At 35.5% G+C, this 26848-nt stretch overlaps 5 protein-coding genes and 1 long non-coding RNA gene across 10 annotated transcripts; 3 read left to right on the top strand and 3 right to left on the bottom strand.

Moving 5' to 3' along the window:
- Positions 1-26: 26 nt before the first annotated feature.
- Positions 27-2715, bottom strand: LOC106390675 (rab GTPase-activating protein 22). Of its 5 annotated transcripts, none has more exons than XM_013831207.3 (5): positions 2095-2715; positions 1822-1954; positions 1681-1730; positions 1551-1604; positions 27-1467 (listed from the first exon to the last, which is right to left on the bottom strand). In XM_013831207.3, exons 1-5 carry the CDS (start codon positions 2283-2285, stop codon positions 339-341), a joined length of 1557 nt encoding a protein of 518 aa, XP_013686661.2. In that variant the 5' UTR covers positions 2286-2715; the 3' UTR covers positions 27-338. The 5 variants fall into 5 exon arrangements, with proteins under 5 accessions (XP_013686661.2, XP_048607763.1, XP_048607757.1 ...); XM_048751806.1 differs by having other exon boundaries at positions 1551-1589; positions 1822-1957; positions 2095-2690; XM_048751800.1 differs by having other exon boundaries at positions 1822-1957; positions 2095-2689.
- A 2106-nt stretch (positions 2716-4821) lies between these two features.
- On the top strand, positions 4822-6786 carry LOC111202416 (peptidyl-prolyl cis-trans isomerase-like). Its single transcript, XM_048761422.1, has 4 exons — positions 4822-5014; positions 6272-6411; positions 6459-6654; positions 6719-6786. Exons 1-4 carry the CDS (start codon positions 4822-4824, stop codon positions 6784-6786), a joined length of 597 nt encoding a protein of 198 aa, XP_048617379.1.
- Positions 6787-11242: 4456 nt separating this feature from the next.
- On the top strand, positions 11243-12191 carry LOC106380960 (auxin-responsive protein SAUR32-like). Its single transcript, XM_013820808.3, has one exon. The coding sequence runs from the start codon at positions 11516-11518 to the stop codon at positions 11900-11902; it is 387 nt and encodes a 128-aa protein (XP_013676262.2). The 5' UTR covers positions 11243-11515; the 3' UTR covers positions 11903-12191.
- A 770-nt stretch (positions 12192-12961) lies between these two features.
- On the bottom strand, positions 12962-17991 carry LOC111202556. Its single transcript, XR_007321041.1, has 3 exons — positions 15138-17991; positions 14976-15028; positions 12962-14886 (listed from the first exon to the last, which is right to left on the bottom strand). It is a non-coding gene; the product is annotated as an uncharacterized LOC111202556 (long non-coding RNA).
- A 10-nt stretch (positions 17992-18001) lies between these two features.
- Positions 18002-20761, bottom strand: LOC106426494 (putative FBD-associated F-box protein At5g53635). The gene is made up of 4 exons (XM_048751786.1): positions 20706-20761; positions 19456-20435; positions 19185-19325; positions 18002-19079 (listed from the first exon to the last, which is right to left on the bottom strand). The coding sequence occupies exons 2-4, from the start codon at positions 20407-20409 to the stop codon at positions 18798-18800; spliced, it is 1377 nt and encodes a 458-aa protein (XP_048607743.1). The 5' UTR covers positions 20410-20435; positions 20706-20761; the 3' UTR covers positions 18002-18797.
- A 2027-nt stretch (positions 20762-22788) lies between these two features.
- BNAA02G10160D lies at positions 22789-23550 on the top strand. Its single transcript, XM_048751784.1, has 2 exons — positions 22789-22998; positions 23250-23550. The coding sequence occupies exons 1-2, from the start codon at positions 22876-22878 to the stop codon at positions 23346-23348; spliced, it is 222 nt and encodes a 73-aa protein (XP_048607741.1). The 5' UTR covers positions 22789-22875; the 3' UTR covers positions 23349-23550.
- Positions 23551-26848: the final 3298 nt, after the last annotated feature.

Here is a 26848-nt window from a genome sequence, read left to right as displayed (position 1 = left end):
CAAACTCGCAGGTGTCTACTTAGAAATAAGAAACTGAATTGATATAATCGAACATATATGATTCATACAACTGTGGAAAAAAGACAGTAGACTCATCCCTTACATGTTTCTTCAACAGGGTAATAATGTCTTGTTCTTTCATTAGTACTATAATAAACATGATATATAGATAGTATAGTGTTGTTGTTTGTGTGATATGAGCAAAACAAAAAAGGAAAGAAAAACCTGAGGGACAAAGTAAAACGGTAAGAACCAAACCTTTTGACAAAACGCAGCCAAACGAGTGCAAGGGCTTTTTGTGTAGTAAAGAACACTTCGTTTCTGGCTTATCACTTTCATCAAACACTGAGAGACCGAGAAGAAAGAGTTTCAATCTTATCATGAAGCGTCACCACAAGGTGATGCGCATCATCCAGAAGCTTCCACACATCAAGCTGACCCGCCATGCTATTACACTCCTCCACAATCTCATCCATACTACTGTACCTCTGTATGATCAGCTTCCTCCTCAGCACTAGCGCCGCGATCGCGTACAGCAACAGATCATCCGTCGGAGGAGCTTGCTGCCTGATCCTACTCCACGGCGACTTCCCAACGCCAGCTCTAATAGCAGCCTGATCAGCCCACATGACTTCCCACAGACAAAGCGTCTGCTCAAAGCTCAACTCCCTCCTAAACATCACAAGCACCATCCTGTAGACGAAGCTACAATCCTCCGCCTGGAGATTCTCCAAGTGTTTGTAGAGCTGAGAGTCTTTGGATTTGATGATCTTGGACACGATGCGGAGCTGTCTCTGGATCCCTGCCTCGTCGAGCCTGAAGTTGTGGCGAGCTTTCTTCATGAAACCGACGAAGGACCAGAAGGCCTCGTGGTCTTCGGAGATGACGGCGAGGATGGGGGATAAGAGGTCGCTCATTCCTTGGCAGTAGCCTATCTCGGGGTCGTAGAGAGCGTAGGCTTCGAGAATGGATACGAGGCGCGCGGCGTGGTGGAGCCGGCAGGTTTCTAAGTGGTCGTAGTCTTTTAAGGCGACGGACTCGGCTAGACCGCGAGCTTTGGTTTCTGTGATTGTGGTCGAGGATGAGGAGTAAGTGGCCCAGTCTGAATCAGCACGTAAAGCATCGAGACGGATGATACGTTGCCATGTAGAGAAGTCTTCGTGTACAGTGTCTTCGACTTGAATCTCACCAAAAAGAGAAGTAGTATTCTCTTCAGAGTTATTACTGTATACATCAGAAGGAAGCAGCTGGACATCTTCATCGTCGTCTTCGCAAGAGTCAGTATCAGAAGAATCAGTGTTCACAGCAGAGACCACTTGTTGGTTTATTATTTGTTTGGTAGTCTTGTAATCATCCATAAATCTAACACACTGATCGTCTGCCTCCTCGGAAGTTACTTCCTCCTCAAGATCATCGCTACGCTTGAGAAGCAACTTGCACCGTCTCTGTAGTTTCTCATACGCGTTTCTATATTCAGATATATACTTGTCAGTATCTACATACAAATACGACTATATATGTACATCAAAACTATAACCATCTTTGCTAACCTTTTTTGAGTTTTAACAGCTTCCCTTTCTTCACTAGTACTATTCAAATCATAGCTGCAATATAAGAGGAAAAAAAGTTGAGAAAGAAGAAGAAACAAAGACGAAACAATAACAAAAAAAGAAAACTCACACTCCGAGCAAGAAGAGCCACACTTCTCCACGAATACTTGGATCAACACCCTACAAGAACACAATTAAAAGCATGTCAGAACCATAAAAGGGTCAAGTAAGAATCAAAGACATAGTTGCTTGCTCGTTCTAAAAGACTCACTCGGCTTCTAACTCTCTTCAGAAACCTAACCCCGCCATCACGAAGTTTCCCTTCCGTAGTAAATAAACTCCTCCACTGATGCGGCGTCAAGGGCCGTTTTCTTTTCCGGCGAGACCACGGTGACTTCCGTCGGCTGCTTCTACAATTTAAACTCAAAATCAAAAGATTTTACAAGGTAATAGCGAACAGATTAAGAAACATTTTTTGATCTGAAGAAGAGAATCTAAAGATCCCATTGGCATATTCCAAATCTAAGAGCTTTAGGACACTCACCGATCGGAAGAAGTTACAGAAGATGGAGATGAAGGATTAGCCACAAAGAGAACCGATCGGAGATGGATCCACGAGGACGAAGACGAAGGAGGTGAAGTAGAAGTCGTAGAAGAAGATGAAGAAGATGGTAACGAAGTGGAAGACGAATTTGCCGACGAAGTTGAAGTATGGCTTCGCCGTAACGACTTCATCTGATTCTCCGACAAAAGCTTAAAATCTAAATCCCGTAAACACCAATCAAATAGACAAAAATCGAATAGTCTCCTCCGTCTTTCATAAGAGATCTACGAACGTCATTCTTCGATACAAAGCATCAGCGACGGCGAATCGTAACTCCGCCGGTGGTTAACGGAAAGAAGGATTCCGCCGTGTGAGAAACGGCAGTGGGAATCCGGCATGAGAGTTTAACGGTTTTCCCCCAAACGATCTCTATCTATCTATCACTCGAGCGTTTTCTTCACCACGCCGAAACTGAAGAAGAGCAGAAGAACAAAAGCTAAAGCATAAAACAACTGAAGCCCATCTTAACCACTTTGATCTTTCTTTTTCTTTTCAGTTCTTGTCTTTTTTTTTTTTTTTTACTTTCGGCGCGTGGACTAGCGCGTTCGCTTTAAATTTCACGCGATATCATGGTTGGTGCTTGTAAGTGATATAACGGCGTCGTTTTCGTTTTAGTCTTCGTTCGTGGATTTTTTACGCGATAACAATAAATATATCAAAATCAAGAGTGACCAATGAAAACCGAACACGTCTCGACTGTTGTAAAACAAAGTCAAAAGCTAAAGATTTCATTGCGTCTCTCAGCTTTACCGCGGCTTTGAATGGAACATAATCATGATTAGTAATTTGTAGATCTTCAAAGTAAACATCTATCTATCTCTTGCTGAAAACAAATGTAATCATAGAATGTTTGACCTGATGGACCTACGTTTACTAAATCGTAATCTTCAGATTAGCACCATGACTATGTATGGTGGTGTGTTATACAAAATATTCTATTTCTAAATAGTTTTTGTTTGGTGGATGTTGAAAATATGTCGCAACTTTATAATAGCAATTAGCAAGTTAGCTCTAACTTAATAATATGCCTTGTTACATGCTGATGCTTCAGACTTGTCTAACATCAAATTTGAGCTAAAATACAGTCTCAAATAAATCATTTGACGATTAAAGAAGACAAAATTTTCATATGATATATATATTTCTCATATAATATGGATCAAGTTAAAATTGGTTAGTAAATATATCTATGGACCAAGTCAAATCAAACCTTTGATCTAAGCTAATATGATGTTTATTGTGTATTTTGCTGTGACTTGTGAGTCGCTAAAGTGAACGGAATAAAGAGAAAATAGCTATACTTTTTTGACTGGCATAAAGGGCGCGGAAGATATGTTAATGTTGATTAAAGTTATTGTAGCCGCGTATGTCATTAAGCAGATATGGAATATATAGTTGGTATTAAATTACAAAGCATATGCAAAGGAATTATTCTCACAGTATACTAGTAGTATTTTATTTAAATGATTATGAAATATACTTGCATGTTCTTGGAATAATTCGGATTAAACAAAGAAGAGAAGTTAATGAGATTTAAAAGAGGTGTTTAAGTTCGTTGAATAGAGAAGACTGCAAGACTAGTGGATAGGCAAGTTGCAGGTGTAAAATAACATTATTATTAGGGACAAACAAACATTTGATTGCTTGAAAGACAAGCTATGTCTACGTAAATACATATTTTAATTGCAATAATAGAGACAAACAACAGATTTTGTAGTTCAAAAAAAAAAGTATGGTCACTATACGGATAGGGAGATTAAAAGAGCAGAAAACACAACTACCGATAACCTTGTTCATGTTTCCCTCAAAACAATATCGATGATGTCCATATCCATCGACGTAGATAGGAATATTATAGTTTCAAATTTAATTGCTGCATTGCAAAAGATCATTATAGAAAGCCAAAAAAAAAATCCTAAGTAGAAGAAGACCATTATATAGTAAGAGAGTGGAGAAGAAAGGCTCTGAACCCTCATTTCTCAGTGCGTGGCCCAAAAAAAATCACTCATGAGAAACACAATGATTTTAGATCTTTATGCTAAGTTCCATGACATGTACAGTTTATGATAAGCATTTCGTACATTTTTGTCATTTTAAAACTTGATCTTCATTGAGAGGAAAAAAAAAAAACTTGATCTTCAATGAACAACAAAGTAGTCCGTAAAATAAGGTTTAACAACACATTAACCAAAAAGGGAAACAATAAACATCTTTTTATTGAGCAACTTAACCAAAAAGGAAAAATAAGGTACTAAAAAAAATAAACATCTTAAAATCACAAAATAATATATCAAGCATTTGGGTTATGTGACTGTTGTGCGTTGTCATAAAGGTCGGGCTATAATCCCAACTTAGAAGTCAGTCCACTTCTATGTTTGATCGTCAAAACACAAAATCAAACAAATTTGGTAAAATTCGAATATGCTACTGCACAATATTAACTCATTTGGCTAGTGGTCGCCGACGAAGAGTAGAATGCCTTTAAGAAACTACAAATCGTTATGGTACGAGTTTATTTTTAACTATTTTTGTCGGCCCAAAAAGGCCCAAATTACATAACATTAAGCCGTTAACTATAAATACCGACGAGTGGAAAATAAAAAAAATGTGGTTCCATACGCCTCGCGTCGTATCGTAGCAGAACCCTAAACCTGTGATCAATCTCCGATGGCGAATAACCCAAGAGTTTTCCTCGATATTGCCGTTAGCTCTATAGCGGTTGGTCAGATCGTGATAGAACACTTCGCCTACACGAACCCTTTGACGGTGGAGAACTTCCGAGCTCTTTGTACCGGCGAGAAAGGCATAGGGGAGTCTGATATACCACTCCACTATAAAGGATCTGTTGAGGATTCTATCAGTTTCCTGCAAGCTTCAATGTACCTCAAATCGCAATCTAATCGCAAACAATCAATTTCAGTGTGGAATCGAATCAAGTGAGAGAGTAAACGACACAAGCAGAGGCGTCCCTGTAATACGTGAGACCATAGGCAAGAAAAAAAAAAAGGGGGCCTACACATTATTGTAGAACATAAAAATGCTTAGGAGATTTAAAAAAAAAAGCTTAAGAATTGTGACCAGGGAACGGCTAGGAATAATGCATTCCCTAACGTTCCTTAAAAAAAAATCACCATTTACAAGGAATAATAGTTCTTCTCATTTCTCATTCCCTTTCATTCCTCTTTTTGTAGAGGATTAAAGAATAAGATTATTTCTTTTTAAATTTGATAAGGAACAACAATTTTTTTTCATTCCTGCTATTTTATTTCCGTATATTTTTTTTTATTCGTTTTTCTTGTTTACCGAATGGTCACCAGTCAGACCCTAAGAGTAATGGAAAAAGAAAAAGAGAGCCAGAGTCAATGAAAAAAATTAAAAGAATAAATTTTGTTTTTAATATTAATTGTAGGTCCCATTTTAATTTTGTGTTGTTGTTATCTTTTTTGGTTCTTCATTTGCACATTTCCCTTATATGTAAGTATGTAACTGTAAATTGTGATAAAAAAAACATTAACTGCTTAGTTTTTTTTTAAAATGGGGGCCCAAGGCCTAGGTTTCATGTGTTTTGTCCAAGAACGCTCTTAGACACAAGAATTTTGGTAACCCGGTATTCACCGCACGATGTGGAGAAGCGGAGAGATTTAGGTCTCTCAACCTTTCCAATAGATGAACTGAGAAGACTACAATGACCGGAGGTTATACTTGCATTCTTCCTCTCTTGGTTACAATCAACTCAAGATACAAATGGAATAGAGGAAGAAACTACAAGAGACTGAGCCTAGATACACAGAGAATCTCCTTCTCTTACTAGCTCTCTCACTCTCTGCTTTGAGATCTCAGTCTCGAGCTCTCTCTCTTCGTCTCAAGCTAGGTCACTCTCTCTCTCAGATTCTGTTACAGACCTTACGTCTTGTTAGTTGTTACGTTGAAGAAGATGACGAATGTTGATAAAATATCTTCAGCTCCTCTAGTTAATTACTCTTCTGACATCACTTCCTTATTTCCAAAGAATCCAGCTCAGGTGAAAGTCGTATGAGCTTGAGTGAAACCTTCCCTTTGAATGAGAGTCTTCATTTACTTGAGCATTCTCAGTAGATTGGATGACATACATCTACAGGATCCATCATCCACGGCATTGATCCAGATCACGTTTGGTTTGGCGGGTATATGACTCAGGGAAACGGTTTTGGAGGCGAATGGATCTACGGCGATGAGTTCCCGGACGAGGAATGCATGAGGAAGCACGACCGGATCCAGGTATCCTCTCAATGGGCAATCATGTTGAACAACCAAACAGATCTCAGTTCCTCCCCCACACGAAGGAGGCCCCGGATTACGACGAAGAACCGCCGCACTTTGCGTTCGGACAAGTTGTGAGTGGGTTTGATGTGATCAGGCTCGTTGAGCGGATGGTCGGAAATGAATTTGTTCCCTTCTTTGCCAGTGTCAATCGTTGTCTGCGGTCAGATTCTTTTCCCGAGTATGTGTGTGTCGACAATGGTAGGTTAGTCCGGGTTCATTTCAGACTCTATCCGGGTAATCTATGAGAAGTTTGTTGAATCAGTTGCGAGCTGCGCAACTGAAGATGGGGGAGACGGAGATAGCATAGGCAAAGCAAAAGATTGCATATGAAAGTGAAGATGACAGAGCCGAGGCACTGAGGCGCTGGCCATGGCTACGTAGCAGAGTACTCGGTGGCACATATAAATTAAAGTACAAAGCCCTCGTCACGTTAACTAGCTTTTAATATTTGTTGTGTCGTTTCTTCGTTTTTTTTCCTTGTTGGATCGTAGTTTTGTATGTTTGCGTTCTAGTTTTAAAGTGATACCATTAAATAATGCTAAGCATAGATCGTGGGTCAAAACCGATAACAGTCGTATTTCCATCGACGTCGCTTATTTTTTGCATTAGTTTAGCTACGTGCTGGTCGTTTTCACCACAGTGTATTACTTTTCCATAAGACTTTAGACCATGCGCATCAGGAAATCATAAGAGGAGTTCACACGCGTCCCGAAAAAAAAAATTATAATATGCTACAGTAATGACCCTGTCTCGCCACGTTCCTTCTGGATGAACCCGAATCGTTACTGTTCAGCGGGCTCCATGGCACGTGGCGGCCCGCTATTGATCAATTTTTTTTTTTTAGAAAAAAAAATCAAACGAAAAATAATAAAAGAAATAATAAAAAATTCAAATTATGAACCCCAACCGGGGATTCATTAATGCTGGTGCTCTTAACGCATAGTCAAAAGGATGTTATCATAAAACAAAACGCATAGTATGAACAAAATAAAAAAAAAAGTTCAGAAATTTAACATGACGAGCTCATGCGTTATATTGTGAACTTTAATAAACGACATCTACATTCAATTTAGATTTAGGTTTCACTTTCAGGTCATAAAAAAGGAGTTTCCATATTGTGAACTTTCTTTTTTTGTGTATATATTGTAATTAAATTAGTTTTTATTATTATAACCATTGTGATCTCAAATATTTTCTTGCCCCAAATACTAATCATCAGAAGTCATGCATGATCCGCGTTATCTTTCCACTTAAAGTGTCCGGTGTGACCAAAAGAAATTGAACCCATGACGATAATCAAAGTTGTATACCTTTTACAACTAGACAAATACCACTTGGTTTAACATACTGTAAACTTGTAATATATAGAAGATATTCCTATTCAAAAAATAATATATATAATTTTATTGGCGACTCGAGGATGCACAGAAATATAAAATGTTGGTCGCTTACTATTTTCATAGTAGTTGAAAACTTGAAACTAGAGAGCTTTGGAGTGTACGAGTGGAAAACCTCTCTTTGTAGAAACATACACATGCCATTTAGTTAACTATTTGACATAGATTTTTGAGTCAGATAACTTTAAGAATATATATGTTTGGATGAGAGTTTGACACTTTGAGCCACTCGAAGGACAAATTTTAAAAACTTGTGGGATGCTGTGGCCCATAAACCTTGAGGACGCTTTGATCATATTCTATTAACTACAGTACGAATATGATTCGACCTTTGTAATTTTCTCTTGTTTTCTAATTCATATGGATTTGTTATGATAACCAAAAACACCCTCCTTTTTATTATAAAAGTAGGGATAGCTAATCTGTTATTCGGTTTTGATTAGAGATATTAATCCAGTTTTATCAAGTACAGTTTGATGTATTTTTTTGTTCGTTTTCATTACAATCCAAGACAAGTTAGGTTTATTACATTTTACCAAAAAAAAGGTTTGGTTTATTGTGAACATTGCTGCGGTTTTATTTAAATTTGATTCTATTCAAAGGTCAATCCGTATTTAACAAGTAAACTAGTCTTTATATAATCTTAAATCTAACGATACTTGGATTTTTAAATTGCATTTAGCGATGTCCTCTCTGGCGTATATGGTCTCTTTGAAAAAAAGTCGTTCGCTTTTGTATTAAGAAAAACAGACTAGAAGAGCACATGATTCCAACTTTCTTGGTAATCCAACGGCTCTTAGTCATCCGTAAGGTCCACTATGATGTCGTGCCAACATGATATTGATGGTTGGTCCGCAAAACTTTCGAACCTTCTTATACAATTACAATGCAACACAACCAAACTAAACCGAGCAAACGTAAACATACCAAACCCGGTCTCAGATTTTGGCTTATTGAATTAAAATTCATCACTTCAACTGTATGAAGAAACTCAAACCGTGATAAAATTGAACAAATCTTGTTTAAATTTATTAAACCTAATTATAATAGTATAAAAACCAAATGAACCGGGATAAGAGGCAAACCAAAGTGATCCCAAATAAACCAAGTAATCAACACGTGTCATCTAGTAACTGGACATATGATTGATCGGCGCCCTTTCATCCGCCGCTTACTCGGGCAAAAGGACATTTTTATCATTTGCGCGTCATCCTGTGGGTTTTGCTGACGTGTAATGACAGCCAGTTCATGAATAGTCTTGGGCCCATGTTTGCTGATGTGGCATTGTCCTTATAACCACTAAGCTTCAAACATCTCCCACTAAGATGGAATTTGAAATTTTCACGAGGGGCATGTTCCAATGAATATTGCCCTTCCACCTCGCATTCTCATCTCAAACCTCCAGGCCACATGTTTCTTGCTTGTGGTTAAAAGCAAGCCAGGATTTTCCAGGGCCATAGAAACTTGGAATCAATTTTTCTTTTCTTTTAACATAATTCCATTTTTTTGTTTAATTAATTAGGATTCTATAAAATAATACCATAACACTTATATACAAAATAGTATATAATCAGAACCCATACTTTTGTTTATAAATCCTAGATATGAATTTATTTTTTGAAATGTATATATATATATATATATATATATGATTTATACTGTTTTATATATATAATTCTTATATATGGCACATAAATATATATATATACATATTTTTTTTCTTTTTGAATTACATGAGGAGGTTCTGACCGAAGTCACCGAACCCCTAATCCCCGGGCCCGAAAGCACTTTAGTCCCATTGGTCACTCAAACATGACCCTTTTCTTTTTTTTTTTGAAAAAGAAAAAGAACATGACCCTTTTCAAATATATATATTTATATAACTGCCTATCGAATGAATTTTGGGTGAATGTGAATGATCTGAGTAAAAAAAAAGAATGTGAATGATCTATAAAGCATATTCTCGAACAGAATAACGGATCGTATATATATCTAACACGTTAGGTATACGGGTTTGTGTTGTTTGATCCCGTACGACTTCTTAAATTTTTAAAAGTCAAATATATTATACAAAAAGGAACGAAGATGATTACGTATACATAAAAAATGACGAGGGATGTAATTTCCCATCCATGCACCTCTTGGAATGACGGAAGCGAATTTAGATAGATCGTAGTTATCCTTTTTTGTGTCGTCAGAGCGTGTAGTCATCGGAGACGAAAAGGTTGTTTTATCACTACTAATATCGGATTAGTTTGACATGTAATCATGTTTATCCATTTACCTTCAATCACGGTGAGAGCAATGAACTAGTAAAATAAACATTAGTTAATTTTTTTTTTGCAACTAATAAACATTAGTTAATTTCGATCTCAATTCCGATTTTCCTTAACGTTCGAGAAAACCCCGAAATATTTTCGTATTGAAGTATATGCTACTTTATCAATTGAAATTACCGGGTCGTTGGCTTTTTGATGTGTCAAAAGGGCATTGTTGAGCCAACTGAACAGATTAGAGTAGCGACCAATATTTGATTAATTATTACGATTTGAACTTAGCTTAGAAGGTAATAATGTTAAAATCGTTATCCCCAATCCTTAGATAACAATGATTTTATTTAGAAAGTTGAGGGCAATGAATATGTGACACATTAAATTATATTTACAATATTTTTTTTGAACAATTATATTTACAATATTTTTGGAGATATATTCCAAGTTATAGCTTTACTATATAAAGTAACGTTATGCATCCGCCAAACGTAAATGATTGATTGTTTTCTTTTGATGACTGGTTGAAAATAAATATTTACAAATAATATTATATTTATCTAATAAGTTAATTATGTTATTTGACAAAACAATTTAACTTTGTATGTAAATCTAATATTTATTACAAATCTCACCACATCGTAAAATAAATGAACCTAATCATTTTTATAAAAAGTAAATTAAGAACCTTAATTTCAAAAATAAGTTATAAGTATATAATTTATCATCAAAGTGTTTCAAAAAATATAATTTTATACTGTTTATTTTATAACATCATTCAGTTTAAATCTAGTTGATCAAAAAAGCACCATTCAATTCTAATGTTAAATTTCTCACTAAAATGAATATTATGTTTCCACCCAAGATAATCTTTTACTAGATAAAAAAATAAAAGGAAAAACGTTTTTGACCATTAAAACAATTAACAAGCCTGCTTAGTCGGTAAACCCTAATCCTTCCTAACTACGCTGCAACTTTTACCACGTCAATTTCCAGCTCATTAATCAATTAAAAACACACACAAAAAAGAAAAAACAAAATAGGAGAAAAAGCCTTAGCGGTGTGCGCGTGAAAGCAAAGCCCTAAACCGATGGGTAATATGTATATATATACAAGCTTACATCTCCATTATCCTCGCAACTTCCTCACAAAAAAAAAACATTTTATCAAACCTATACATGTATGCTTAGCCTATCATGAGTAACATCCCTAGATCTCTCACCGACTCATCTCTCTCTATATTTCTTCTCACTATCTCTTCTGCCGTCGATCCTTGGCCCTTTTCTATCACCGTCTTTTAACACCAGCTGCTCTTCTCCGTCGTTAATCGTTTTTCAATCAATCTTCGTGTTTCTCGATAAGTGTTTTGGTAAGAGAGACTCTATCTCTTTGATGGGTTTTGAAGAACACGTGCATAAACAGATGGTGTTCAAGTTTCACTTTCCTCATCTCCACATACTCCATCATCATAACCATCATCATGTTCCTAAAGGCTGTGTTGCGATCATGGTGGGCCACGAAGGAGATACAGAAGGTCTACACAGATTCATTGTTCCGTTGATGTTCTTGAACCATCCTCTGTTCTTGAGGCTCTTGAAAGAAGCTGAAGAAGAGTACGGTTTCAAACACGCTGGTCCGATTACGATTCCTTGCCGTGTCGATAAGTTTAAGCATGTTCAGGAGATTATCGATGAGGAGATTCATCGCCGTCATAGTCACGGTAACGGACACAACAACCATAGCCACCACCACCACAACAACCATCTGCGATGTTTCTGAAGATCTCTGTGTTTGGCATTGGTTTGGTTTGGTTTGGTTTGGTTTGACATGTAATTGATTGGTTTGGTTTGGTTTGACTTCTCTTTTGAGATTGGTTTAGTTTGCTTAGTGATGATGATGAAAAATACAGAGTGCAATTGAATGTGAATGCTTCTCTCATCTTTTACTAATGTAATCGTGAGGAATAAGGAATTTCAATGTGTTATTGCCTGATTGGAATAACGTTCCATTTGTATTTATTATTTGGAATATTTTTTAATTATGTAATTGATTCTAACGCGTTTGGCCATGGACCATGTTGCTTTTGTTGTTCTTTTTCTTATAGAAATTGCTTTGTTCGTTAGGATTACATCCACCACGCCAAGTGTCCCGAATATATTCTACTTTTTTATTATTTCAAAAGTGACAAATTCAACAAAATCCTAGAATTAGAAGAAAAAAAAGCATTGTATGGTAACTTTGATTGGGATCCTCATAAATTATATTTACATTTAATTTAGTCAACTAATTAGTGCGCTTACCACGGCTAATCATTGTGATACTTACATAATTGCGTATCTATATTGATTTTGCATTTATTGACCCCAAAATAATAACTGACGAAAATCAAAATATAATAAATAGCAGACACTATTTTGGAAACATCTGAAACAATTTTTTTCTCTTAAAACATCATTAAAGTGATAAAGAGGGAGTAATTTTAAACACTCAAAAGCTAGTTTAACAGCCGAAGATTTTATACATACACTTATATATATTTATTGCTATTTGCGTTTAACTTTCGAAGTCAAAATTTAATACACCCTTCATTTTCATGATTAGACATATAAACTGGACTGAACATCCAAAGATAGACTACAACCGAGAAATTCAAATATTTAAACTACCATGTAATAAACAATCTCAAAACTTATAAACCATGAAGTTTGTGGGACTGAGCATCCAAAGATTTACTACAATCTGAGAAACTATTTTTTTTTTACTCTAACTGCAGGTACATCAGGGTTTCATCGGAGTTTCACAGTATCTTGTTGTATTCGTCCAAAGCCATGGACCAGCTTAGAACAGGTGCTCGTGATACATTTGCATTGTATCTTTTTTCCTTTTTGATAACTTTCTTTAAGAAAATATGGTCTTGAATTGCTAAAAATATACGCTTTCAAATTTACACTAATATAACTACAATATACAAAAAAGTTTTTTTTCTATCTCAGTACAAGGCTCATAAAATACTTGGATTGGGTCTGTCATGGATGGGAGGACGCAGAATGGTTATTCTTCGGGGCTGGGTTTTTATACATTGTTTGCAGAAAAATGTTAATCTATAATCCCGAGATGAGACAAAGCATAACCCTACCCGCCCTCAAATCCAACGTTTTTTTTTGTTCAAGAAGACTACCTTGTTTTGATCAAGAACAAGATCATGTCTCAAAAAGTAAATGCAAAAGTTTCATGCCCGTTTACTGAGGAGATGCCAACCATCACATCTTCTGGAAGGGATGTATAAAGATGGCAATATCTCGCAAAAACAAATGTTCTACTTGTAGGAAAAAGGTGACTGCAAAAGAGCTGATTAGAGTATTCCTTCCATCCATCAGATGATCGATACATCAACATTACCAGCCCCCTTGTAAGGCTTACTAATGATAGTTCTTTTCATTTACAATTATACAAATGACTAGATACGATTTAGTAAACATGACAATGGTGTAGTCGACACAGTCTAATGGTTTGTCTGGCTCTATCCTCAAATTCGCGTTGGAACATTGAAGGGACTTCGAGGAATTGGCGTTTTAGTTTGAATATTTCATTTTATTGGAAGAAAAAAACTTCATTGTTCAAGAAGGTCTTATCATTGGTAATGTCAAATTTCGAAGTAACGCTTGGTTTACTTGTTGTTGTCTATGTAATTTAGGTCTCTGCAAACCTCAGTTGATGCCTCTCTCTATATATTACAGATGAAATATATACATATATGGAAACAAGAATTTAGTTACTGAATCTCATCTAAAATGGTGCATCCTGATCTTATTATGTGTATAGCCAATTCTCATCTGCATGCTGATATATGCGTTAGGTATGTGTGTGGTGTCCGTATGAGCAAATAGTGGGAACTAGACATGGAGTTTGTTAGAATATTGTGATCTGGAACTAGAGTGTAATGGTATCAGAAGATAGATTACAGAAGCTAATAGACAGGGGCTTCAAGCAAATTGTTGCCTAGGACCTTTGGTGGGCTTCTCAGGTACATACCTCCTTCCTTCAGAGCTGGATAGTAGAATTGCCATTAAACAGTGCAAGAAGGAGCTGCATTTTATAGGCCAACAGTTTTTAAAATTTAGTGTGATGAGAATGTTTTAATCGTAGGTAGGTATTGTTTACAAACATTTCAAAAGCACCACTTACTCATGAGTCCTGTTGATGGTTAGCTTACTTCATTTCCATTGTACCATGTGTTAATTAGAAGAACCGCCTATCTTGCTTTATGTTTTGATTACGATGCAAAATAGCCAACAGATTATATAATGTAATACAAGAAAACGACTTAAATCATGGCAAACGATTTCTCAATATCACTTAGGAAAAGGGTTTACACTACATTTAATTTTTTCAAGTCCAGATAAAGCTCAAAAGTTATGGAATATAATATAGTTTTAAAACATTGGAATATAATATAGTTATACGGACTTAGGTGGTGGATAAAGGCTTTGCGGTTGAGTTGATCATCACGATGCCGCTTATGGAGGAATCACATCTTTAAACTTGATCGGAGCTGAGCTCAGCTACGGTGTGTCAGGTGCAAAAACATTACAGCGTATATATATATGAGCAAGGCAACAATCCACATAACTACTGCTAATTAATTGATATATAAGACGCACAATATTAGAGAGATGATAACATGAATGTATATATATATACCTTGATGGCGACCGAGGCATGGTGGTGGTAGTAGTAGTGACATCGTGAGGTGATGACATTTTCTGTAATTAAGAGTCAAATCCATGAATAACAACAAAGGCCTTTAAGATGCCATATAAATTTTCTGAATACTAAAGTAAATAAACTTTACCAAAGGAGCATCAAGACAGGCATGGTGGAAGTAGTAGTAAGTGATGACATTTTCTGTAATTAAGAATCAAATCAATGAATAACAATAATTTAAGAATCAAAATCAGTGAATAACAAAAGCCGTAGATGACATATAAATTTCTCAAATACTAAAGTAAATAACCTTCACCAAAGGAGCATCCAGACAGGGCATGGTGGAATTGGTAGTAGCAAGTGATGACTTTTTCTGTAATTGAGAATCAAAATCAAAAGCCGAAATTTTCTCAATCGCGTTTTACAGAGATATACTATATGAAAATATATTAAAAGTATATAATAATAACCTTCCTCCAACTTCTGTTAAATCGGGCTTGTCGGGCACGCGCTCCATATCACGCAGCTTCTTATACTTTTCAGGCCGAGTAGTACTGGGACGACGTCGACTCCATATATTCCTCTCGTTAAACATCGCTCTGCCTCCTCCCAAAAACTTTTCACGGTGTTGCAATGTTGAAACCTTAGCTGCGTGTGTATATACAAGTGATTTGGGCCTAAAGCGATGTTTATAATCTTCAACTCCTGTTTTTTTTTAATGAACTTTAAATTGAAATTGGCTAATATTTTAATATTTCATTTATATCCCGATCTCAATCGGCGTCGAGATATCATAGCCGGCTAGTTCTGTGCTCTACTCCAGAACTTTTGTGTCGTCTCTAAGCTCAGTTGTTTCAACCATGGAGACGACCATTGAAGCTTCGACGACAAGAGTTGATGCAAACATACCACCTAGCTCTCGCAACGTAGTTGACTGATGAAAAACAAGCTACGACTCAAGATCCTACTTGGCCTTGCCTCAATTATCTCTGGACGATGGGTGAGGCTATCGTAAATGGTCCCAAGACCAAGAAAGGACAAATGTTGTTTCCTGAGCAAGCAAAGCCTTAAATACCGGTAAAAACAATTCCGCCTCCAGCTCTTAAGGAAGATGGTAGTCTTCGTTTCTCATGGGCTGCATGCATGAACCAGTTTTCTAGAAACCTTTTCCGTGCTACTGAACCAACTTATCGTCTGGACGGTACACCTCAAGTGACACAATTCCCGCAAAGGTACTTAGTTTAGGACCGGAGAACAAAGAAGAATATGTAGTTGGACAGTTTCATATGTGTTCAAATCCGCATGGAGGTCTTATCCATGCAGTTTTGAATAGGTTATGGGGTCGTAAATGTAAATTTCCTGCCGAAAGTTGGGAAATTCGTCATATTTATTCCATATCCCCATGAAAATACTCGTAAAGGGGTTATTCAAAGAAGCGTGTGGCATGTTGATGATTGTTTACTCTTTGTGACTCCTTAGAATCCTGCCGGTGTGGGTAATTCTAAAGAATAATCGAAATTGCTCCTAAACAAAGTGGAGGAAGAAATTGAAAAAAGTCGAGGTAATAGAGTTGATGATGAGGATGTTTCGCTATGGCTAAATGGTAAGGGGGTGTGCAAGAGAAGTTTCTCCTCTACAGAAACTTGGGAGTTTATTAGAGAAAGGAAGATCCTTATTGACTGGGCAGATATTGTGTGGTTTAAGTACTCAACCCCTAAATACTCATTTATCTTATGGTTGGCTATGAGGGGGAGACTTGCAACTGGGGACAGGATGAGAGCTTGGCAGTGTAGTGCAAGGGAGGATTGTATCTTGTGTAATGCGCCATTGGAAACTCTTGAACATTTATTCTTTGAGTGCAGTTACTCTACTCGGGTATGGGAAGCTCTAATGAAGGGTATCTTGAGGGGGCAATTTACGGTGAGATGGGAGGAAATAAAAAGACTCATGAGAGGCTCAATGGGATGTAAGATGCAGAGTTTCCTCGTAAAATATATGTTTCAAGCTACAGTCTATATGTTATGGCGAGAGCGTAATAGACAAAGGCATCGGGAGGCTACTGCGCCAGCAGAATTGTTGATCAAATTGCTTGATAAAAATATGAGGAACAAACTCACATTGATACAGAGGAAGGGAGATAAAGTAATTGGAAATGGGATGTAATTTTGGTTTTCTACAAGATAGGACTGCAGTAAGAGTTAGCTATCCAGTAGGAGTGAGAGCTGACTATCCAGTAGGAGTGAGAGCTGGCTGCCTAGTAGGAGTGAGAGCTAGGTAGAATTGAGAAGGTTGACAATGGTGGAGGAGGTAGAATGAGTTGAAGAAAGAGTTTCTTTTTGTTTAAATTCCCAAATGTGTATATAAAATTAGGAAAGGACACACATAGTTGTAATAAGGTTTTTTCTTTTGAATTAAATTTAACATTCAATTCAAAAAAAAAAAAATTCTAAAGAATATTCAAGATTCTTGCTTCTTGCTTCTTTAGATTAGGAATCAGCCACATAGCATCGGGTTTGGAAGAGCCTATGCTTACACACAAGCCCCGTTTAGATCCAACAAACATGAGAGAAGCAAAAAATACTAGTTCAGGTGGAATTGGATATACCATTTTCGAAGTTCATTGCACTTGATGACAAGCAAGTTAATATCTATTTGGTAGAAGTTGAGTACTCTTAGATTCCTAGTGCATGTGAAAGGTACGGTGCACTTGGTCACAAGGAGAAGAGGTGCTTATTACCACCTCAGGCACAAGATTCTGTTCCTATTACAAAAGAGCCTCATGTCACAAACGAGAGATCCCAATGGTGGACATTATTAAGCTGCTGCAAAATTCGTCCACATCTCGTGTAGAATCTACACTGTAGATCATCCAGAGCCAACTTCCAAAAAGCCATTGGTCACTCTTCCTTCTAAGGATGCATTTACTAGTCCGGTTACACATTTGCATGAAGTATACTTGGACCCTTGCTCGCATATTGGTAACATTTTACCTTTGTTAGAAATGTGACACGCTTTTGGTCAGAGTCTCAGAGATGAGATTATAAATCAAAGAGAGACTGGTGGACATATTATACTATACCCCCCCTGCCCCTCTCCACTTTTGTTAAAGTGACGATTTTACCTCTGAAGCAGATAAGTAGATAATTATGTTTCCCGGGGAAACGGGGGGTTAAGAGACTATAATTTTACTGCTCTGTTCTTGATCTTAATGATCTTAATGCTTTCGCATTTACGTAAAACAGAGTAAGGAACTTGCTTCTACTTCTTCTTCTTCTTCAGTCTTGATGTTTGATATCTTCTTCAGTCTTCTTCAGTCTTGACTATAATTTTACTCTGTTTCAGCATAACTGCTTAAAGGCAAATCATGCACAACATGAATCATCATTATTCTATTTATATTTTCTAATGAGAGTTTATACATAACTGTGAAGAAGGAAGTAGTAACCAGGCCATGTTTAGTGTCTTCCTAGAGATCCTGAAATCTATTTATCAAAGGCCTTACATTACCCAACTCGTATAAGCAAAACTACTCTGTTTCATATATGTAATTGTTGTCTTAACGTGTTTAAAAAAAAACAGAATCGAAATCATTACCTCATTTCTTGAGTTTTGGTTTCTTAGGAGCAGAACTGCCAGCTTTCTTTGCTGGTTGCTGCTTCTCTTTAGATGGTCTTCCTCTTTTTTTTTCCTACAACCTACAAAGTATTCCACATATACAACCTACAAAGTATTCCTCTCTATGTAATCAAGCAATCTCAAAACCAGAATAAATTAGAACTCATGCGTCTAGTGAAATAGAAATTACAAATACAAAAGAAAAGAACTCATAAAGCTTTGTCATACAAAAGAAATTTGTTTGGCAAATGTTCTTTAGGTGTCTTATTGATGGTTGAATAACCATGTAGCATGTTTCAAAAAAATTAAAAAATAACCATGTCAGAGACAAACCTCACGATACTCTCACTACAAATCAGAGGATGACGACTTTACATTTGGTAGAGACTCTTGGTATTTTGAGTAGTTTCTTCAACATATAGTCTCTTCTTGAATTATAAGAAGCCAAACGTAGAATGAGTTTCTCGAGGACAGCCGAATTCTTTAACAAGTACTTCACCAGCTTCAATTCAACATCATACTGGACTGGTGCTATCAACTCAACAAACTCGAGAGACGATAGCAAACACTCAGGCACAGATGAGAAACTCACTTGATCAATGTCCTCACTAAAACCACCCTTTCTGTCATCGCATACCTAGAGAGAGAAAAAAAAAGAGAGGGTTAAAACTTAAGAAATATGCGCAAGTTTTATAGAGATTTTCCTCCAAAAAAAATAACATAGGGTTTAGCAAACCATCACCAAGGCGAGGTACTTCAAGTTTGGGAAGCTCTCAAGAAAGGCTGGTAACCATTTAAATTCGCGTGGATAAAGAGTGATATCCAGGTAGGACATGTTACTAAACTGAGGAAACGGTTCGAGTTTCGAGTAGTGACACATAATCTGGAACCAAAATGAATAAAAATAACGTGGGTGAGAAGATTTCATGATAGAAAATGCACATGTCCTATACCAACATTTAACATATGTGTATCAGTGTATACCTCAGTAACAAAAAAAAAATTGTGTATACCTTTAAGGTGCCTCTACATATTTTCATACTCCTAGCCATCGAGATCCCATGAAGAAACTTGTGGATGTTACTTATCTTCGATGAAACGATTACTTCATAAATATCGTCGAAAAACTCATCATCAAATTCTTCCAAACGGACGATACCGAGGAGAGATATTTGTAAGACGGCGTTTGACTCCAATTTGTGTATTATGACACTTTTTGATATGTTATCGTTGATGTTCAAAAAGCATAGACGAGGAGCATCAATAACAACTCCTGCTGAATCAAACAGGAAAGGAGAAACTCGTTCGAAAGTGAGCCTCTTCAATGACCGAGAGTGCACCCGAAATACTTTTTCATCGTCACTAGCCACGACAATCTTTAAACATTCCAGCACGGGGGAGCATAAGACAAGCGTCTCAAAAGTTGCCTCATTAGGAAACTCGATATATTCTAAATGCATAGTCTTCAGGCTAGGTAAGGAAACAAACTCAGCATCAGACAAGGTCACTTGAAAAAGCTTTAAGCATACCAGTGTTTCACAGTTATAAACTCTCTGCGGCATCTTGTTAAACCGACGGTCTGCGTAAGAGTAAGAACCAACATGTAGATGTTGGATCTTACGCTTAACCGCAGCATCAAACCATGACGTGAGAAAATAACCATCACTAACGTCTTTTTTATGAATCGTTAACTTGACTTCCTGTATGCATGAAACCCTAGTGGAATCGAAGAATCTGTCGCCGAAACTCGTAAAGTTTTTGAGATCTAAAAACTCCCTGGATTTTAACTCCAAACAAGGAAGCGAAAGCCAAAGATGTCTCCATCTAGTAGACAAAACACTAGTCTTAACAGCTTCCTTTGTGGAGAGAAGAGAAAGTATCTGGCATGTCAAATCATTAGGTAATTGGCTTATCGCATCTTTTGTCAACGTGGGACGAGCCTGACTCGCTTTCAGTTTACGAACCATGTTTTTTCGATCTAAACAAAACTATTCTGCATAACAAAATATTGAAAATACAAGTTTCAGAGAGAGTATTAGTTTGACTTAACTAACCTAACGTAATAAAAAAAATCTCTAACAAGTGAAGAGAGGTTTTTAAAGCTCCATCGAACCAGATCAAACTTATAACATACATCAAATATTCGGTTGAATACATAATAATAAGGAGCTAGGGTTTTCGATGTTTTATGTTTTCTGATGTGGTTATTTAGAACGAAACCAACGGTAAAAGAAGACGGCAAAGAAGAAGAACACGAACTAACCGTGATTTTCCCGAAGGGGTGGAATCTGACTACCACGAACGAATCGACTTCGTCGTGTGCGATTGATTGTCTTTTTGCTACTAGAGCTAATCAAAGTAATCGAGGCTGTATTTATAAGATAAATTAATTCCAATGGTAAAATTGTGAAGATATCTCAAAAAGTAAATAAAATGAAAAAGAATGAAAGAGAATATTTTTTTGTTTGTAGAATATATCCAATGAGAACTTTTGAGATATTCTCTGAACAAAAATTGAACTATGAGTCAACATATAATTGATTGCATCGTTTTATATAAAATAAAAACTAATTATGTTAGAAAAAAACTTAACTTTTTTGACAACTAAAAAAGCTAATTATGTTTTACAAATGTATTAGAGAAATTCCTTTTGATAGCCTTTTTTTTTTAACAATTTGTCACAAAAATATATAGAAGAAATTGACAAAAATAAATTTTATTAAAATGTAAAAATATATTTTTAGTAGGTTAACTAACCTATACAAAAAGTTTAGAGTTAAGAAATGAAATTTTGAGGATAGAGTTTTAAATTTTAAAAAATAAAAAATAAAAAATGGTTATTTTGGTCATTTTTAAAAACTATTTTTGTGATAAAATTTAAAAAGAATTACTTGAGAGAATTGCCTGATGTATTAAAATAATATTATTTTGTATTTGAAATATCTATTCGAAGATACTATTCATTAGAGTATGTTTAATGGAGGTTCTTAGGATGTTTAAGAACCGATTCTTATTTTTTTTTGTTAAAAGTTAAAACACGGATTCTTATATTCTACTAAGAACCTCACCCTAAAAACTCCATTAAACATTGATCTAAGAGCAACATTATCAATGGCAACTCTTAGCAAACATCTTAGAATATTTAATGACTATTTTTAGTCTAAGAAATTTTGTAAGATACTTAACTAAAATACTACATTATCAATAGAATTTTTCGAAGGTTCTTAGGTTAAAAAGGCGAGATGGACGAGAATAGACGACGGCGGCGGAAGTACCCGTCGACAGCGAGAAAAGGAAGAGACGATGAAACCCTAAACCCAAACTCTGCGGACCTTGATCAAACCCAAAGCATGCAAAATATTAGAAACACATAATCGATAATCCCAGAATTATATCCACAAAATCGATACGAGAGAGAGAGACAGAGAAGAGGGAGACGGAGAGAGAGTATAATATGAACCTGGTGCAGATTCGATGCCGAAATTAAACGATCGATCGATGTGGACCGATGATTCTTCACTTCCAGCGAATCGCCGTCTACGGATCGAGAGAGAGAGAGAGAGAGAGAAGATGGAGACGGAGAGAATAGATCTAGAGCAAAACGACGAGACCCTCTACCGCTTCACAAAACGTATCATTGAATGACACGTGACAGAAGAACGAAGTTAAAAAACTTCTTACCTAAAAATCGTCTCCTTCATTTAACTGGACTTTATATTTAATTTTGGACCAATATTGGGTAAGGATCACTCATAAGAAGTGTTCAAATGTCTTGATAATGTTGCTCTAAGGTTGCTCTAAAATACTACTAATCGGTGCGTAAAAATAGGATATCAACGACAGCGTTTTATATGCTAGTTTTTTGGTTCGATACCGTTTCTCTTAAGCCGGTTGTGGAATGGAGGCTATTTTGGACCCACCAATCCGTTTGGTAAAATTTCAGATATTTAGTTTACTACTTGAAGATTTGTCTTTGTCATGTCTGGATACGATAAACTAAAATCAAATGAGTTTTTATACCATAGAAAATTTTCATAAATGTTTTGGTTTGACCTGGTAAGAGACGGCCATGGAAGTTCATAACCGTCCGTTTTTACATTGTTTTTTTATGAAGCCTACGCCAATGGCTTTAACCATTCGAAGAGAGTTGTAATACTTGCTTCATCGTACGGACCAAATAGAAGAGATCTAACTTGGCACTGGACTCCAAACTGTGTTACACTCTGATGCGTGAAGCGTGATCATAATACACACTCGTAAGTCTGGCGATGAAGTAGAAAGATTATAACGACTCAACGACGCCGTTTTAGTAGTAGCTGAGGGATCATTACTTCTGCATAGAACGATGTCGTTTCGGGTCTGTGCTGGTCGCTTATTAAAATTGTAGAATCGGAGAGATTTGAGAAAGGAAGAGGAAGAAGAAGAAGAAGGAGATGGGGTACGTGTTGAGGGTGAGAATGGCATCTTTCTTCGCCGGAGCTGCGACCGCGTCTTTGATCGGCTTCTCTGTTCTGTACAAGGATTACAAAGTCGCTCACGAATCGATTTCTCACCAGGTTTGCAATCGAATTCGATTTATGTTTCACTCATTTCGGATCCATTTCTTTCGTAGAAGTTATTCCTCCCTAGATTTTATCTGCGAATAGCTTCCAGGTTTCATATATATATATATATATATATATTTATTCTTTTTTGTTTTAGTAAATCACTTAATTTTGATATTCATATATGAATTAGGAATTAGGGTTTTTGGTTGTATACATGAACATGCTTGAGTATTTCATAATATGATCTCTGTTTCTCACAGGCAAAGGCTTTTCATGACTCTCTGGATACAAGGATCTCTACTCTTGAGAGCTTGAGACAAAGTGAAGCTCCTCAGCTTCCTCAGACAACAACTGATTAGTATATGTTTCGTACTCTCTGTCGTGCTGATGATGTTGTTTACTTGAGTTGCTCTTTTTCGCGTTTATCTTTTTCGCGTTTATGAATAAACTTGAAAGTTCCTGTATGACTACTGTTATCAAACAATGAAGTTAATGTAGTCTACAATGGATTGAAACTTGCTGTAATACTTTTGCCATTATAAAAAATTATGTTTCAGTTTATTGTTTTCGATCTTAAGTCGGTGGAATCCTGATCTTTGGTCAGATCAAATTTGATCGAGGCCACCCTTTAAGCTTGGATCTACAGGTAGTACCGTAGTACCTTAATAAGCAAGACCATAAGAATACTGATCTGGTATCTCGTGAAAAATCAAGTATGGGCCGAACCAAGGAGCCTAGTATCTTGGTGGGTTAAGACCCAATTAACCTGAGCAGAAGTTCCGCAATCTCAGACTCATGGCGTTTGGAGTAGGCTTGCGCATTTTAACCTGGATCTGAAAACCCGAAAATAACTGATCGAAATCGAACCGACAATTTACAAGTATTTTTTAGATCTAAATTTTTTTACCCGAAAGAACTAGAACCCGAAGAAACCGGTCCGAATAGACCTAAACCCGAAAAACCGATCCGGATAGACCTAGCCTAATAAGAACTGATTTGTACCCGACTTAAAAACATGTATATCCAAAACTATAATTATTTGTGTTCTATTTTATATATATAATTTTATGATTTAATTGAAATATCTTTTTTTTACAATATTTGTTATTATTTTGTAATATTTTTAAATAATATGAAGATTTAAAATGTGAAGTTTAAAGTTTAAAAATATTGTATTTTAATTATTAATAGTTTAATATAAGTTATTTTGTTGTGTTCAAAAAAAAAATTGTAAAATTTTAATATATGACAAATATCGACTAAATTTTTATGGAGTTTAGGTATGCCATGTTCTCTTTAGATCAGAGCATCTCCAACCCCACTCTATTTTTTACTCTAAAATAGAGTTTAGAGTAAAAAATGCTCCAATGGTATTCTATTTCTCACTCTATAATAGAGTGAAAAATAGGTTTACTCCAAATATAGAGTAATTTGTTTTTTCTTTGTTCATCACTCTATTTTCTACTCTAAAATAAAGTACATTTGGAGCAAAATCAAATTCTATTATAGAGTTACTCTATTTTAGAGTAAAAAATAGAATAAGCCATTGGAGATGGTCTAAATACCCGAATCCGATTTGATATGGACCCGAAATTATGGGTATTTTATAAGTATTTTAATTATATAGCTGAACCGACCTGGCCCCAAGAGGAACTAACCAAACCCGAACCGAAAATTTACAAGTACCTATTGGATCCAAATGTTTAGGATCCAAAGGATCCAGACCCGAAAAAAACATGTCCAAATCCGACCAGAAGATCCAAATACCCATACTTAGTTTGAAGTTTCTGGTTTTGCACCAAACAAAAAATTTGAAAAGTCTTGATAAATTAATTAGTCTTTTTTGGATCAAAATAAGTAAATTTAATAGTTAAAAACACTTAAATATTACCAAGACTCTTCGTACCGCAATCACATATCTGAAACCTTGTTACATATATACTTATGCATTTATACATAAGGAACAAGATGACTTTCAAAGTATTGTTTGCAAAATGCAAAGTTCCTAAAATGTTTGAACAAAAATTTTTTTTCCTAAAATGTTTAATTTGTGGTTTGTTTATTTTTTTTTCAACATTTGAGGCTGTAGCTTTATTTAGAAAAATATGTAAATACTAATATGTGTACAACGCAATTGTAAAACCAAGCTGTAGGCTCTGTCTTCCTTGGATTTGTTGTTGTTTTTTGGCTTTGGTTATGTATCTTTATTTCCTTAGTCCAAATTAGTTAATGGGGATAAGCGTTTGCTCCAGTCCTTGAATCCGGGTGGTAACTTATCTCGTCTGCTTATGGTTTCGGTAAGGTTGTTCATCCTTTTCGATTCTGTGTAAGGTAACATTCAAAATAATATCAATTTAATAGATGATTTAAAAAAACTGAGCTTAAGGCAAATATAACAACAATTATATTTCAATTCAATGCCATTTCTACATTACAAAGATCTTTTGGTTCATTACCAATTCAGCTTAGAAACTAAAAGTAGTTTCACTCACATGATTAAAGAAACACAATGAATAAAGAAAATAACGAATAAATCATAATGGAAGGACATGTCGAGAGCACATGGTGTTTCGCTTAGTGACAAATTCCAAGAAAAGTAGAAATAATGATATGGGAGAGAGAGCAATATGCCTTTGTCTCCTTGGCGGTGGTAAGGTGGCTTCGTTATCACCCGACACCTCCTCTTCATAACTATATACACATCTCGTCATGCAGATATATACGACACTTCAAGATGGATGGTTTTGTTGTTCCATCATTTTCCTGAAATAAAACATTATCGAAAACGTAAATGTTTGATGAGACTTTGGGATCGCACCCATCTATTTGATTCGAATTAAAAATTCGAACACTTCATATTGTTTTGATACTAATTAATTGTACTATTATAAATTACAAAATATTGTGTAAACCATTTTAAAAACAAAACCTTTTATTCTGTTTTACGAAATTTATGTTTATATGTACCATTTTGAATCGCTCTACTAACTGTATTCTTTACGTCAATTTTTTATGTAAACAATTTATCCATTAATCTTATATCATTCGCTTTATCTAAAATTCAAACTCGATTTTTGTGTACAATTATTAATAGTTAAATCACTGAACTAAAGAAATTTCACTATAGGAAAAAGTTAGAGTCACAACTAAGTAGCAATAGCAATTGGTTTGAACGGAATATTTATAATTTTATATAAAATTCAAGCTACATTTTAAATAAATTCCAATGTAGCTTAAAATGAATGACGGATTGTCCAACTGATTTTCCAGAAAATCAAAATATAGCAAAAGAAAAATGTTTTATCAGAAATAAAAAATATAGAATGTTATATCAAAAATAAAATTTTCTACAAAATATATCAAAAATAAAATAAAATTTTTTTATAAAAAAATAATTAAATGGTTGTTTGAAAAATTTTAAATAATACTTACGATATATTATATTACTACTTTTTCAATAATATTATTAATATGTTCTATTTTACAAAGGACCGTTTTTGTTTATTATTATATTTAATCCCTTTTAAAATAGATGGTGGAATATTTAAAAGTTGATTTCAAATACTATGAGAAATTATGAATTTGAAGACCTTAAATATATGGTAAGAACTATTTTGATGGAGCAATAGTTGCTATATAAGTTCTTAGTATATGTTACCAAAACTGCTACCAATTTCATATTGTTCTAGCATACATCAGTTTTTCAAGATTTAAAACGTGTTATATGACATCCCATTTCACTAATAGGTTCGCCTCTGATGGGAATGGTCTAGTTTTGGAGAGAATTAGGTTTGAAAGTTTTTTACGACACTAAATTTGTGTGGCTGCCCGGATATAAGACCATATTTTGAACTTCATT

Source organism: Brassica napus, chromosome A2 (genome assembly GCF_020379485.1).
Source record: "Brassica napus cultivar Da-Ae chromosome A2, Da-Ae, whole genome shotgun sequence".
Taxonomy (NCBI): Eukaryota; Viridiplantae; Streptophyta; class Magnoliopsida; order Brassicales; family Brassicaceae; genus Brassica; species Brassica napus.
The sequence above is the reverse complement of the archived record's forward strand: the minus strand, read 5'-3'. Positions and strand labels throughout refer to the sequence as shown.

Excerpts from the sequence above, each read along its gene's own strand:
- LOC106390675 (XM_013831199.3), bottom strand. The coding sequence starts at position 2,285 with ATGAAGTCGTTACGGCGAAGCCATACTTCAACTTCGTCGGCAAATTCG. Across the intron at positions 1,961-2,094 it reads TCTGTAACTTCTTCCGATCG|AAGCAGCCGACGGAAGTCAC; the intron begins GTGAGTGTCCTA and ends TTTAAATTGTAG. Across the intron at positions 1,468-1,550 it reads GCTGTTAAAACTCAAAAAAG|AAACGCGTATGAGAAACTAC; the intron begins GTTAGCAAAGAT and ends ATCTGAATATAG.
- LOC111202416 (XM_048761422.1), top strand. The coding sequence starts at position 4,822 with ATGGCGAATAACCCAAGAGTTTTCCTCGATATTGCCGTTAGCTCTATA. Across the intron at positions 5,015-6,271 it reads ATCTGTTGAGGATTCTATCA|GATCCATCATCCACGGCATT; the intron begins GTTTCCTGCAAG and ends ATACATCTACAG. Across the intron at positions 6,655-6,718 it reads GTATGTGTGTGTCGACAATG|TTGCGAGCTGCGCAACTGAA; the intron begins GTAGGTTAGTCC and ends TTGTTGAATCAG.
- LOC106380960 (XM_013820808.3), top strand. The coding sequence starts at position 11,516 with ATGGGTTTTGAAGAACACGTGCATAAACAGATGGTGTTCAAGTTTCAC.
- LOC106426494 (XM_048751786.1), bottom strand. The coding sequence starts at position 20,409 with ATGGTTCGTAAACTGAAAGCGAGTCAGGCTCGTCCCACGTTGACAAAA. Across the intron at positions 19,326-19,455 it reads TATGTAGAGGCACCTTAAAG|ATTATGTGTCACTACTCGAA; the intron begins GTATACACAATT and ends TTTTGGTTCCAG. Across the intron at positions 19,080-19,184 it reads ACTTGAAGTACCTCGCCTTG|GTATGCGATGACAGAAAGGG; the intron begins GTGATGGTTTGC and ends TTCTCTCTCTAG.
- BNAA02G10160D (XM_048751784.1), top strand. The coding sequence starts at position 22,876 with ATGGGGTACGTGTTGAGGGTGAGAATGGCATCTTTCTTCGCCGGAGCT. Across the intron at positions 22,999-23,249 it reads ACGAATCGATTTCTCACCAG|GCAAAGGCTTTTCATGACTC; the intron begins GTTTGCAATCGA and ends TGTTTCTCACAG.